The sequence below is a fragment of the Thalassophryne amazonica genome, chromosome 3 (genome assembly GCF_902500255.1).
Source record: "Thalassophryne amazonica chromosome 3, fThaAma1.1, whole genome shotgun sequence".
NCBI classification, from domain to species: Eukaryota; Metazoa; Chordata; class Actinopteri; order Batrachoidiformes; family Batrachoididae; genus Thalassophryne; species Thalassophryne amazonica.
This window is the reverse complement of record NC_047105.1, coordinates 104,785,586-104,799,090: the sequence shown is the minus strand read 5'-3', so window position 1 is coordinate 104,799,090 and position 13,505 is coordinate 104,785,586. Positions and strand designations below refer to the sequence as shown.

Sequence of the window (13,505 nt, the reverse complement as noted above, 5' to 3'; positions counted from 1 at the left end):
TTATGGATGTGTTGAAGGAGGACATGCAGGTGGTTGGTGTGACAGAGGAAGATACAGAGGACAGGGTGAGATGGAAACGATTGATCTGCTGTGGCGACCCCAACGGGAACAGCTGAAAGACAAAGAAGAAGATATTAACTTAAGTATTTGGGACGACTCTTTTTCATGATCAGACGAAAGCCAAGATTTTATACAAGTCTGTCCAATTACTACATTGGTTGACGTTGAAATTGAAGATGGGCCGCAGGGTATTCCAGCAATATCAAATATTTTGTGTCTGCTACCTACAACCTGCGTGGAATGTCTCAAACCTAAACCTACTTCCAGGCATCTTGTATATGGAACCCCGCTACCACCCCTAAATCCAAACAGTCCAACTGTCAACCCCACTGAGGTCCTTAGCCTGTGTGTCATTAACATAAGATCACTGTCTTCAAAATCATTGCTGATTAATGATCTAATTATGGATCATCACTTAGATATGATTGGGTTATGTGAAATCTGGCTTAAACCTACAGCTGTCCTCCCCTCTTAAATTAGGCCTGCCCACCAGCGTACACATTTAGTTACGTTCCTGGTGATGCAAACCAAGGTGGGAGTGTTGCTCTTATTTATAAATCTAGGTTTAGTCTATTAGCTGTTGGGGGTCACATATATAATTAATTTGAACATCTGATTCTCCGCTCTGCCCACGATGTTACGTATTGCCAAGGTCAGAAGAATAAAAATCAGCCGTATTACTTTGTCACTGTATATAGGCCCCCTGGCCCATACTCTGAATTCTTAGATGAATTTGGTGAGTTCAACTTGTCAACTAGTGCAGATAATTGGTAAAACGTTTTTACTGAACTATATTATTATGGGAGCCGTTTTAAAACTCAATTTGCCAACATAAAACCCAGCATTAATGTCTGCAAATCATCAGACACAACAGGGTTATTTCCTAATTCTACTCGATAGGCTGGAGAATCATTTTGGGATTACTGGGAATGCCCTTGGATGTTTGACATTATGCCTGACCAGTTGGTCTCACTGTGTTTTGTCCAATAACAGTACCTCTAACCTTAGTGACATGAAATTTGGGGATCCACAGGGGTCCATCTTTGGCCCCCTGCTTTTCTCCCTTTATATAGCACCCCTTGGGCACATATTGCGGTATTTTGGGATTACCTTTCATTGCTATGCCGATGATACTCAGTTATATATGCCGATAACTGCTGGTAATCTCATCCACATAAAATCCTTGGAAGATTGCCTTGCATCAATGAAAAGTTGGATGTCTAGCAATTTCCCACTTTTAAACTCTGATAAGACTAAAATGATAGTTCTTGGTCCAGTGAGACATCAACATCAATTTGACCAGCTAACGCTTAGCCTAGGCTCATGTGTCATACATCACACTGACAGAGTGAGGAAACTTGGGCTAATTTTTGATCCTGCATTGTCCTTTGACCTCCACATTGGAGATATTACACGGACTGCTTTCTTCCACCTGTGAAATGTAGCAAAGATTGGTCCTATCCTGTCTATGGCTGATGCCGAGACCCTGATTCATGCATTTCTTTCTTCTAGATTGGACTACTGCAGTGTTCTATTTTCTGGTTTACCACAGTCCACCATTAGGGGTCACCAGTTGGTTCAAAATGCTGCTGCTGGACTTTTGACAGGAAGCAGAAAGTTTGACTGCATTACACCCATTTTGGCATCTCTTTACTGGCTTCCTGTCCCTGTGAGATCAGATTTTAAGGTTCTGCTACTAACCTATAAAATTATTCACAGACTAGCACCTCCGTACTTAGCTGACCCAATTAAACCCTACGTATCGGCCCGGGCTCTGCGTTCTCAGGGTGCAGGACTACTTTGTGTCTCTAGGGTGAATAAAAAGTCTGCAGGTCACAGAGCTTTCTCTTATCATGCCCCTGCTTTGTGAAATCATCTCCCTGTATCAATAAAACAGTCAGATTCTGTAGAGACTTTCAAGTCCAGACTTAAGACACACTTATTTTCCCTTTCATATGGCTAGCATACTGGCATAGTATGTTACTGTGCTTTTTACGCTTTTAAATTTATTTATTCATAAAGAGAGCGGGCCGCGGCCTCAGCTTTATCTCGGCCCTTTCTGGACTGGGTTTGAGACCTCTGATCTAAAGTCTGGGTCTTTTAATGAAACTTAGGGCTAGTGGCCGGTGGTCACCTTAGTATTTTTTCTGTTTTTCATGTTGCTTAATGCTGACAAGTTATACTGGCAAGGTAAGCTGATTTTAAGTTGTTTTTTTTGTTGTTTTTTTTTTTGTCAAACTTATTAACTCGCGATCTGATTTTGTGGACTCCAACTTGCACAAGTTAATGGGGCTCACCTGTGGCTGGCTAGCCCGTGATGGTGTTTGCGTTCTAAATCAGTACAGTGCTGGTTAAATAAATTTCTTTGCTCTTTGTGAAAATATGAATCCCGCAACTTCTAAAAACAGAACCCCAGTTGAAAAATGTCAAACTCACCCTTTAAGCACAAAATAATATAACCACTCTCATCAAGCACCTGGTACAGTGTGAAGGTGATTGGCGAGAATCCAAGCCATAAAATATTAAAGTAGGTATAAAACAAATGTATCAAATAAGAATCCAACTCAGAAGAACACAGACACCACCAGCACCTGTAGGAAAAAAAAACTAGCAAATGTCCTACTTGTTTAAAGTGCCTCAAGTGCTTGAAAAGCATCTATCTTTTTAGAATGTTATTAAACCTTCTGAGGAGCCTGTGGGGCTACATTTAAAGTTTTACGCAGGTGGCCAGCTTCAGGATATATGCTATTCTGGAGCCTTGATGTTCTGGACTTAATGCTTCTTAACCTTTCATGAGTCAGAAGGAAATTAAAAAGCTATTAGCTGAGTGAGAGGGATCCTTCTGAACTTGAAGACCCTTCATTTGTTGTCTAGTCATGTAGATTTCCGCTAGGATTGGGAGATTATGGCCACTAATTCTGGATACGTTATGCAACACTTTGTCCAACTGTCTCCACAATTGTTGTGTTTCCAAACCACATGCTTATTGTTTCGGCAAGGAGGCTCTCCACTGCTGCACCATATTGTTCTTAGATATGGCGCTTTTTCCCCCCCACAGTGCAGCCACTGGGATAGACGTCACTGTATGAAGGGAGTCAGTCAGTCATACGACAGTATATTTGTGACTAAGCTTGTCGCGATAAATACTTATTGTTTGATATATAAAGACAAACACCATCATTTTTCTGGCCTCAGTATATCGCCCTTTACGTGTGTATTTGTTGTTTCCATCTGTAACGAACATTTCAGTGAGTCGTGCTGCTTCTGTCCTTCTTTATGTGCTCTCTGCAGGAGGCGGGGTCAGCCCGCTCTCTCTGTGTGAGGTACTCATACAGCAGCAGACCAGCCTGTTAAAGCCAAGTGACTGCATTATTCCACCCAGAAACTTTGGAAGAATAAGTGGAACTGGCTACCCCCTTTTTTTCCGCTCTCGAAATACGAATTTAAAAGCCAAATCATATCGATCCACATTTGTGTTGACTTACTGTCCTTGTATAAAATCAGTCTGTGCTTTATGCAATCTTGCACAAAAAAACTAATTACAAAGTTGACATTTTATATGAATTTGTGTAAGATTTTACAGATGGGATGGTTGCCGAAGAGTGGCGCTACCTACGATGATTTTAAATCTGTACAGCATGAGATTTCGTCATTTGTGCCAAATTTAAACAAACTTAAAATGGACAAAATATTGAAGGCAGTCTGGTGCGACATAAAAACAACAAAAAATGGCACTGCACTGTAAATTCATCCAGTGCTAATGATGAGAACTCTAATCCCAAAACGTTTCATGGAAAAAGAGAGTTTACGTTTACACTCTGTTTCACGGTGCTCCAGTGTCTGACGGAGGTCAACTCTCTGCTGCTCACTCAATTAAAGCTGTCGTGACTAGGCCATATCAGTTATGATCTAGTCCTGACATGGCAATGTTAGTGCAGCTCTCCTATTTGTTTAGTACCACAATGATTGTGGCTTTCCTGAATCTTCCTGTAGCAAATTTTGGTTACACAGGAGCAAATTCTGTGTCCAATTTCAGTTTGTACAGGGGTCAAAAGTTAAAGTTGCTCCAGTTTTGGGAAAAAAAAAAAGTATGCAAATGTTGAGTTAACAGGGTTTTAAAAACAGAATCGTTTTCACTGTTTCATGCTTAGTTATCACGTTACAGGGTTACATGTTACATGTTGTAGAATCCAATGGACATCGATATTGTTTAACCCTTACTTTGGAGACCAAACATTCAACACAGTCAAAACTATTCCATTTATTAATCTTATTAGCTCAAACAATAATTTGCACCACTTTTTACCAAACTTGGAGCAGCTTATCTTTTGACCCTTGTACAGACTGAACATTGACCTTTGTCACAATTTTTTGCTATTCCCCCCCCCCCCAATAATTCCATAACATTCAGTCATAGGTAGTCCAAACTATACCTTTTTGGAATCTTTATGATCATGCAAATAATGTGGTATAAGTTCCAATATGGGTGGAGCACTTTTAAATTTTGACCCCTGTGTAATTCTTTAATTGACCCCTACCTGGCCGCCTGTTGAAAATTCAAGTGGCCAGTCGTTTTTTTTTTTCTCCCCAAAAGACTAAAGTCTAAAGAGTACTAGTGCTGAATTTGGTGCTTAAATCACTAATTGAAGGATTGTTTCAGTTATCTGCTGCACTTTTAGAATAGATTTTTAAAAAAATGTGACAAATCTTGAATTATTTATTTTATTCCACTTTGCATAAGCCCATTGATGTCCGAGAAGGCCCATTATATGGAGAAAATGGGCCATTAGTTGAGGCACTGAGGGGGCCATTATCCCATAAAACCCCTTCAGAAATATGAATCACTGATATAGGATACTTTATTATTATCCTTTCAAGTCCATTGTGGAATATTCTTTGAGAATTAAAAGTTCATTGCTCTTTTTTAAAAGGAAGTACTTGCATTTTTTATGCAATATGTCATTGTCATAAAATGGTCTTAAAACAACGTCAATGATATTGTTATTTATTATGATATTTTCTGATCAAGATAATATTTTATCATCTAGCAAAATTTGTTATTGTGACAGAACTATTTGTGAGCAAGTCTGCTTCAGTTGTACGGGCAGATTGTCACCAAATTTGGTCTTATGTATTGGCCAAAGCGACCCCAAGTAGCATATTGATTTTGGAGTCTAATGTTCAGGATTACTGATGCATACTTTGTCAAAACCTTGTCAGAACAATGACTTATTTTTTTTAACTGTCCACTTTGTTAGTTATGTTGACCTCAACAAGCCTATTGGCTTTGGGGTCAAAACTCAAGGTCACTTAACCTCACTTTGTAAAAGCCGTCTTCAGAAAAGCTTCACTTGTCAGGTTTAAGCTTATCAACTTATGCCCAGGACCCAGTGGGTTAGTGCAGACTTTGCACTTGTTGTCAGTAGTCTTATTAATAAAAGCCTCAAGCGTGCTTTCAGGAGAGTAGAAGTGGAATTGTCCTGCACCACTTAAAGCTCCTGAAGATATTCACAGGAATTAGTAGAGAAGCTTGAATCTTCAACTGGACTGGGTTGCTTTACGCGAGGACATTTCGCTTCAAATCGCAGAAGCTTCCTCAGCTAAAATTCTTGCTCTGGAAGTCTGACTTCTGTCTGACTCTTGTAGAGAAGAATAAAACAGAAGCCAACAAAAGCTGGAGTTTTAAACCTAGCCAGACCCCTCCTACTGAGAGGCAGACTGCTATAGGCTAGTGACTACACAATAGCTCTAATTATTGTGCTCTAGTTAGCACACCTAATGACAGGACAGCTGTCCCTCTAATGATGGGATGGATGACTTTCTGATGGCTCCCTTGATGACGTGAATGACTCATTACCATGAACAAAAGACTGAAACTCCTTTGACCTGAGTACCCCATTGTAAACAGGGGATAAAGTGTGTCTCAGACCCCCTCCCCGGTTAAGGCTGGGTTTCAAATGTTTCACAAAGAATGCCTCCTTGACCCCTCTCTCAAACCATTTCTTCTCTCTGGCTAATATTTTAACTTCCTTGTCCTCAAACGTGTGGTTAGTGTCTTTAAGGTGGAGGTCCACTGGCACCCTCTCTGCGGTGCTGGTATATAGCCTTTTGTGTAAAGGTTGCTTAGTCTCACCTATGTAGTGTTCGTTACAGTTTTCCTGACATCTGATAGAATATACTACATTGCTCTGTTTGTAACTAGGGATCATGTCCTTAGAGTGAACTAATTTCTGTCTCAAGGTGTTAACCGATTTAAAGTAAACTGGGATTTTGTGCTGTCTGAAGATCCTCTGTAGTTTTTCCCCTACTTCTGCTAAATAAGGGAGAGACACTCCTCTTCTTCTTGTCTCCATCTCCTGTCTATCTGGTCTCTTTGTTCTCTGGGACTTCTGCACTCTGTCCAGGGACCATCGTGGGTACCCACATACTGTGAGGGCTTTCCGGACATGTTCTTTAACCCTTCCCTCTGCAGTTGTGGGCACCTGTAGGGCTCTGTGTTGAAGCGTCCTGATCTCCCCGAGGAATTGGTAGCTGTCCACTTCCTGAGTTTCTATGTTGATGTTGAGCAACGATTTTCAGGTAGCTTACGTTAGGTTAGGCTTCAGCACAGCTGACCTAAATCAAACTGGGCTCCTCAGTTGTGCACGGGTCCAGTAAAATATGTATAAATATGGGCAAGTTGAGTGCAGTATTTCACGGTAGTGGATGACACCAAATCGGAGCCTGCTGACTTCCTACTGTTTTGCTTTCACAGCAGGTTCCTCATCTCATGCTTCATAAACCAAAAAAACGTGGCTCAGATACAAGAACTGAACAAAACTGTTGGTCTGCTTCAAACCTGCAGTGCTGTATCTGACACACCATGTTCCATTTTCTCTCTTCAGGTGAACGCCATCTCCTTCCATCCTGTCCATGGCACACTAGCTACTGTGGGCTCAGATGGCCGTTTCAGCTTTTGGGACAAAGACGCCCGCACTAAGTTGAAGACATCTGAGCAGCTTGACCAGCCAATCACAGCTTGCTGCTTCAACCACAATGGCAACATCTTTGCATACGCTTCCAGTTACGACTGGTCCAAGGTACAAGGTGCACTTCATAAACTGATTTTGTCTGTGTATTTTACAGTCACTAATTGGCCGTGTGTGTGTGTCTGATTCTCCAGGGCCATGAGTACTACAACCCCCAGAAAAAGAACTACATCTTCCTGAGGAACGCAGCCGAGGAGTTGAAGCCTAGGAATAAGAAATGGTGAGAGAAGGGCAGCTGCTGTCCATGAACGTGGAGGCTGTGGTCGCTGGATGGGGCTGCCCCTCTTCCTCAGTGATGTTGCATCTCACGATGGGTCCTTCCTTGGTGTCCCGTCATCCCTGACTTGTAGGGTTATGGGCAGTGAGGATAATCACGTGACTCATATCTCAATAGCGGTGAAATCTTAACTGCTATTAAAGCCAAATATTTTTGAGAACTGAGCTGTACTGAGTGACGACGTTTGTATTTTCTGCTGGAATACAGTATGAGCGCTCCAGTTGCTCCTGTCCAATCTTAAACATGGGGGCTTTGTCAGCATTTAGAGCACAGTCTCCAAAGCAGTGAAGCTTTGCATTGTTTTAAAGTCAGATTTATTTATTCTTAATGAAGCTATTAATTAAATCTTGGCGGGCATATTGAGCAATAATTTACAATGAAGCAGCCTTGAATTTGAAGTATTATGTTTGCTGAAATATGATACTGTGCTGCTTACTGTGTGCGTGTGTGTGTGGGGGGGCACTGAATATGATCTTGAGGAATAAACAGTTGGAACTGATGAAAAATGTTCTTTGACTGACTGCTTCCTCCTGTCTTTAGATCCTTCATTCCACATCTGTTGTGAGGAAATGCGGAAGACCTGCTGCGTTATTGTGTCTTTACACTCAAGACAGACTCCTTCCTTTCGGCAAACACCCGGACCAATGCCACGGTTGCTGTGTACTGTGCATGGACCAATCAGAGGGGCCTGCCCACCCGCCGTTGATGACATCTGTGTGGCAGTTTGTCATCAAAGAAGGGGAGGGCTTACTTTATTCACTTTGCTGTTTTAAATGTTTTTTTTTTCTTTTGTCATGTCTTTTTTTATTACAGCTTTCCAAGGACTTGATTTGCTGTCTCTCTGTGGTTTAGCGTCATCATTAAACTGGGATGTAAAATAAATAAGCAACTGTACTTATTCCAAGTGGATGGGGTTCTTAGTGTTAAACCTCACACACTGTGATCACAACACGTAGGCACAGTGTGTTTGTTAGGAATTTAAGAAACTAGGTGGTGTCATATTTTAACCCTTAGAAATCTTTATTGATGGTCATAAACTCAAAAAGATATCGAGCATCCCAGCTTGTTTCGATCCAACAGACCAGCAGGTGGCGCACTTTGCCTTCGAGTGTGCTTGGGTCTGTATTATTGGAAAAGCTTTGGTTGGACATCTGAGGTTAGGAAGCCAAGCAAATTAGATCAAAGCGGTGTGGTGGGATTCTCCATCCAGGATGAGTCCCTTTGACGAGGACACACAGGCGGAAGAGGGGGTTCATCAAGAGGATATGATTGAGGTACTTAAAGGAGCTACAAAGACCAGGTGTGAAAATGTGAACCAGTTCGTAGAGGAGACTGTGAATTAAAAACCTTTTATTGAGGTCATTAGAGTGTCACCTTGCTGTGAGCCTGACCTTTAGTACTTAGCAGTGGAACCCTGAGGCACCAAGGGTACACACTCACTCATTCTTGTAAAACGTATCAATCATTTGCTTTTATGAAGTCACAAGAGGTTAGCTGGTGTACCAGGCTCGAAATGTTTCATACTTTAACAGTCCCTTTCTCACACACCGACAAGGCAACATAAAATACTTGAGGGAATGTAATAATGCAGTTCAGCCTTAATTAGCTTTGTGTGACCTTTTGTCATATAAGATGATGGTGTGATGTAATTACAAATTCCTATGTCCGTGCTAAGGCACATATAAACTGCTACATGTGTGCTCTGCAAAGTGTGAAAATCTGGCACTTATGAGAGCTCATACCTCTGTCAAATCAGAATCTAAACCAAATCATAAGTCATAAAAAATTGTGTGTTTCTCCATGTAATGTGGAGTTGCGTCAGGAAGGGCATCCAGTGTAAAACTTGTCACATTAATATGCAAAACCACTGTGGATCTGCTGTGGTGACCCAGAGTGAAAACAAGGGACCAGCCAAAGGGACCTACTATTAGTTATGTTTAAGTTGCTAACAAATATGATTAAAAATGGCCTTTTTACAAGTCCCAAAGCTGGATCATCACCTATCTATCCTTCCAACAATTATACCCACCCTACATCAAGAATCACTGTCCACCACATCCATCTGTCCCACCAGGAGTCTTGTAAGTGTAAGTTTCTTCTTAACTAATCAGTGAATTTCAGTGAAACATCACACAGTGGTAGCACACCTCATGAACTGTAATAATTCGATTTTGATTTCTTCAAGGAGCGATAATTGGACTTCATTATATTTGATGCATTAAGATAAGATAAACCTTTATTGATCTCACAGAGGAGAAATTCAAATGTTACACCAACTCTTAAAAAACACAAGATGGGTGCAAGTAGAGGAAAATGTTCAAAGCGTGTGCAAGGATAAGCAATAATAATACTTGTAACAGTACACAACATAAAAAAAATGAGAAATAGAATATGTGTGTGTGTATGTATATATATATATGCGTACATACATATACACACATTACTTTCAAGATACACAAAAAGTATTGTGTACACAACAGCAACTGCTGCACCTTACAAAGAAATTAGTCTTAAACTTTTATCCATTGACACAAAAAAGAATAAACACAAAAAAAAAATGTATAAAAATATGGAGTTTGTAATCGGATCATTGTTATATATTGACTGCATTAGCCAAACTCCTAAATGAGTTGGATTTCAATGAAAGCTCACACCACATGAAGAAAAATAATTCTGGTTCATTTTCTTTGGGGAGGTAATTAGGCTTTTATTGTGGTGTTTTTACACACCGCATTTGTCAATTATAGGGTAATAACTAACCTCTTGAGCACTTCAGTGCTTTAATTCAGCTGTTTCATCACAGGAGATGCATCAGACAAAATTGCTAAGACTGACAATGGCAGATCAGGGTTTTTTTTGTTGTTGTTTGTTTGGAAACTCTTACAAAGTTCTAGTTAAACCACATTTCATGAAATTTAATTCAACTCCATTTATACAGCACCAAATCACAGCACAAATCACCCAAAGGTGCTACACTTGGGTAGAGGTCTAATCCCACCTGATGAGCAAGCACGCTGGCAACAGCAGAAAGTCCCTCTGGCATTTTTAAGATGGTTTGGGAATGGGATTACACAATAGGCATTAGAAGGCCTAGCCAAGGATAGGGAAGTGTGGGATGAGTTGCTTAGATGACTGTTACTGCAACCAGGATAATTGCCAGAAAATGAATGAATTATGGAACTAATTGAAGTAATATACCTAGGTCTGTTTATTATAAGGTAGGGAGAAGGAGAACAGATGAGTGCTTAGGGTAGATTTATATAAGGCCACAGAATTGAGCTGTTTTGTCTCAGTGGGCAGATGATTCCACAGAAAAGGTGCGTGATGAGAAAAAGCTTTGTGACCTGCTGACTTGTTAACTTACCTTTGGAACATACAGTAATCCTGCACCCTGAAACACAAAGCACAGGCTGGTACATAGGGATTAACAAGATCTGCCACATAGGACAGTTGATTGATCCTGGTGGTACAAAAACAACGTGCTCGAGAAAGTTGACTGAAAACATCTTGCAGTAAATACTTGAGATTATTCATTTTCTGTACCTGTCTTTTCCCATTAAGGGTCGCAACAAGTTGGAGCCTATCCTGGCAGATGTTCGGTGAGAGGCGGGGTACACGCCAGTCTATCACAGGGCCACATACAGAAAAAAACATTCACACCTAGAATCAATGTACTGTCACCACCAAACCTGCATGGCTGTGGATTCCCACAAGTACCTCATGCTGTGGCTGGACAGCAAACTAGACTGGACAATCCACACCAACAATCTGTACAGGAAGGGACAGAGCAGGGAGTACTTTCTGAGGAGGTTGCAGTGGATAAACATCTGCAGGAAAATCCTGTGGATGTTATACCAGTCTGTAGTAGCCAGTGACCTCTTTGCTGGTGGGGGCAGCACATCCAAGAAGGACAAACTGATCAGGTGGGCTGGCTCCGTGGTTGGCATGAAGCTGGACTCTGCTGATGGTGGCAGAGAAGAGAACACTGGACAAACTGCTGGACATTATGGATGATGCCAGTCACCCTCTGCACACTGTCACCAGCAACCAGAGGAGCCTCTTCAGACACAGACTGCTCTTTCCCAAGTGCAGGACCAACAGACTGAAAGACTCCTTTGGTCCTTCAGACCATCAGACTACAACTCCTCACTCGGGGAGGAGGAGTAACAAGAAGACAGTCGACGGGAAGGAGAGGAACAGTAGTAGCCAGTAAACCAGTAGTGATAAGTCTGTCTGGTATTTATATTATATTTGCTTTTTTTTTTTTTTTTTTTTTTGATACTCTGTGTGCTTCTTACCCTGTGTACTGCTAAACAATGCTACTGGAACCTCAATATCTCTGACGGAGTCTTCCCAAGAATTAATAAAGTTCTAGCTAATCTAATGTCTTTGGAAGTAGGAGGAAGCCAGAGCACCCAGTGGGAACCCACACTAACATATAGAGAACATGCAAAGGGCCAGGTGGGAAGTGATCCCAAGACCTTAGATAAAATACTGGAGAAGTCAAGAATCTACCAAGATCATGTTGTTGGCTGAAATGACTTTCACCAGATTTGTGTTTTTTTTTTTTGTTTTTTTTTGCCTCCGCCAAGGAGGTTATGTTTTCGGTTGCATTTGTTTGTCTGTCTGTTTGTCAGCAGGATAACTCAAAAAGTTTTGAACGGATTTTGATGAAATTTTGTGGAGTGGTTGGAAATGACAAGAGGAACAAGTGATTAAATTTTAGTGGTGATCCGGCTCACGATCCGGATCACGCTGCTAACGCGTTAGTATGTCTATGGCATTTTCAATGTTAAAAGTTAGCATTATGCATTTGCAGATGTCATCACGTTTGGGTGCATTTGTTTTCAAATTGTAATATTTCTTAAATTTATTTTTGTTGAAATTTTGTGGAGTGGTTGGAAATGACAACAGGAACAAGTGATTAAATTTTAGTGGTGATCCGGATCACGATGTTAACGTGTTAGCATGTCTATGGCATTTTCAATGTTAAAAGCATTAAGCAGTTGCAGCTGTCATCACGTTTGGGTGCATTTGTTTTCAAATTGTAATATTTCTTACATTTATTTTTGTTTATATATTAATAATCTAATGATTATTATATACAATTTTAGAGAAAGAGACAAAAAGAAATAGATCACTGTGCCATGGAGGGAATCTCTTTAGGGTCAGTGACCCTATGGCCTTGTGTAGAGAAGTGTTTCATAAATGTTAAAAAATTCATATATTTGCAGTTTAGTTGAATAATAAATTGAATTTTGTCTCTTATTTGTTTTTGTCTATAAGCACATGCAATATCAATATCAGTGCTCAGATGACAGTAGCTTCTGGGAAAGGTGCAAGTTGCAATAAACTGTGATGCCAAACGCTAAGGATACATGTTATCCAGTCACAGCAGATGAAACTTTTTTTACTACTGAGCAAACATCATTGTTAGACTTTTTTAGGATCAATGATTCCACGGTGTGTAGATGTTATGGCGTCAGTGACCCCATGGCCTTGGCGGAGGTTTGCACTCTCTGAGTGCTTCTATACTCAACAAAAATATAAACGCAACACTTTTGGTTTTGCTCCCATTTTGTATGAGATTAACTCAACGATCTAAAACTTTTTCCACATACACAATATCACCATTTCCCTCAAATACTGTGCACAAACCAGTCTAAATCTGTGATAGTGAGCACTTCTCCTTTGCTGAGATAATCCATCCCACCTCACAGGTGTGCCATATCAAGATGCTGATTAGACACCATGATTAGTGCACAGGTGTGCCTTAGACTGCCCACAATAAAAGGCCACTCTGAAAGGTGCAGTTTTGTTTTATTGGGGGGGGATACCAGTCAGTATCTGGTGTGACCACCATTTGCCTCATGCAGTGCAACACATCTCCTTCGCATCATCCGTGAAGAGAACACCTCTCCAAAGTGCCAAACAGCAGCGAATGTGAGCATTTGCCCACTCAAGTCGGTTACGACGACGAACTGGAGTCAGGTCGAGACCCCGATGAGGACGATGAGCATGCAGATGAGCTTCCCTGAGACAGTTTCTGACAGTTTGTGCAGAAATTCTTTGGTTATGCAAACCGATTGTTCCAGCAGCTGTCCGAGTGGCTGGTCTCAGACGATCTTGGAGGTGAACAT

At 41.0% G+C, this 13,505-nt stretch overlaps 1 protein-coding gene across 3 annotated transcripts in view; it reads left to right on the top strand.

Moving 5' to 3' along the window:
• The window catches only part of rae1 (ribonucleic acid export 1), a 30,678-nt gene extending 22,406 nt beyond the window's left edge, over window positions 1-8,272 (top strand). For 2 of the 3 annotated variants that reach the window (XM_034167218.1, XM_034167219.1), the window contains exons 11-12: window positions 6,945-7,139; window positions 7,223-7,312. In XM_034167218.1, the coding sequence (XP_034023109.1) occupies window positions 6,945-7,139; window positions 7,223-7,312 (285 nt within the window). Of the gene's footprint in view, window positions 1-6,944; window positions 7,140-7,222; window positions 7,313-7,905 lie in introns of those variants that run through there. The other variant, XM_034167220.1, reaches the window with a different exon arrangement.
• The last annotated feature ends 5,233 nt before the right edge of the window (window positions 8,273-13,505 follow it).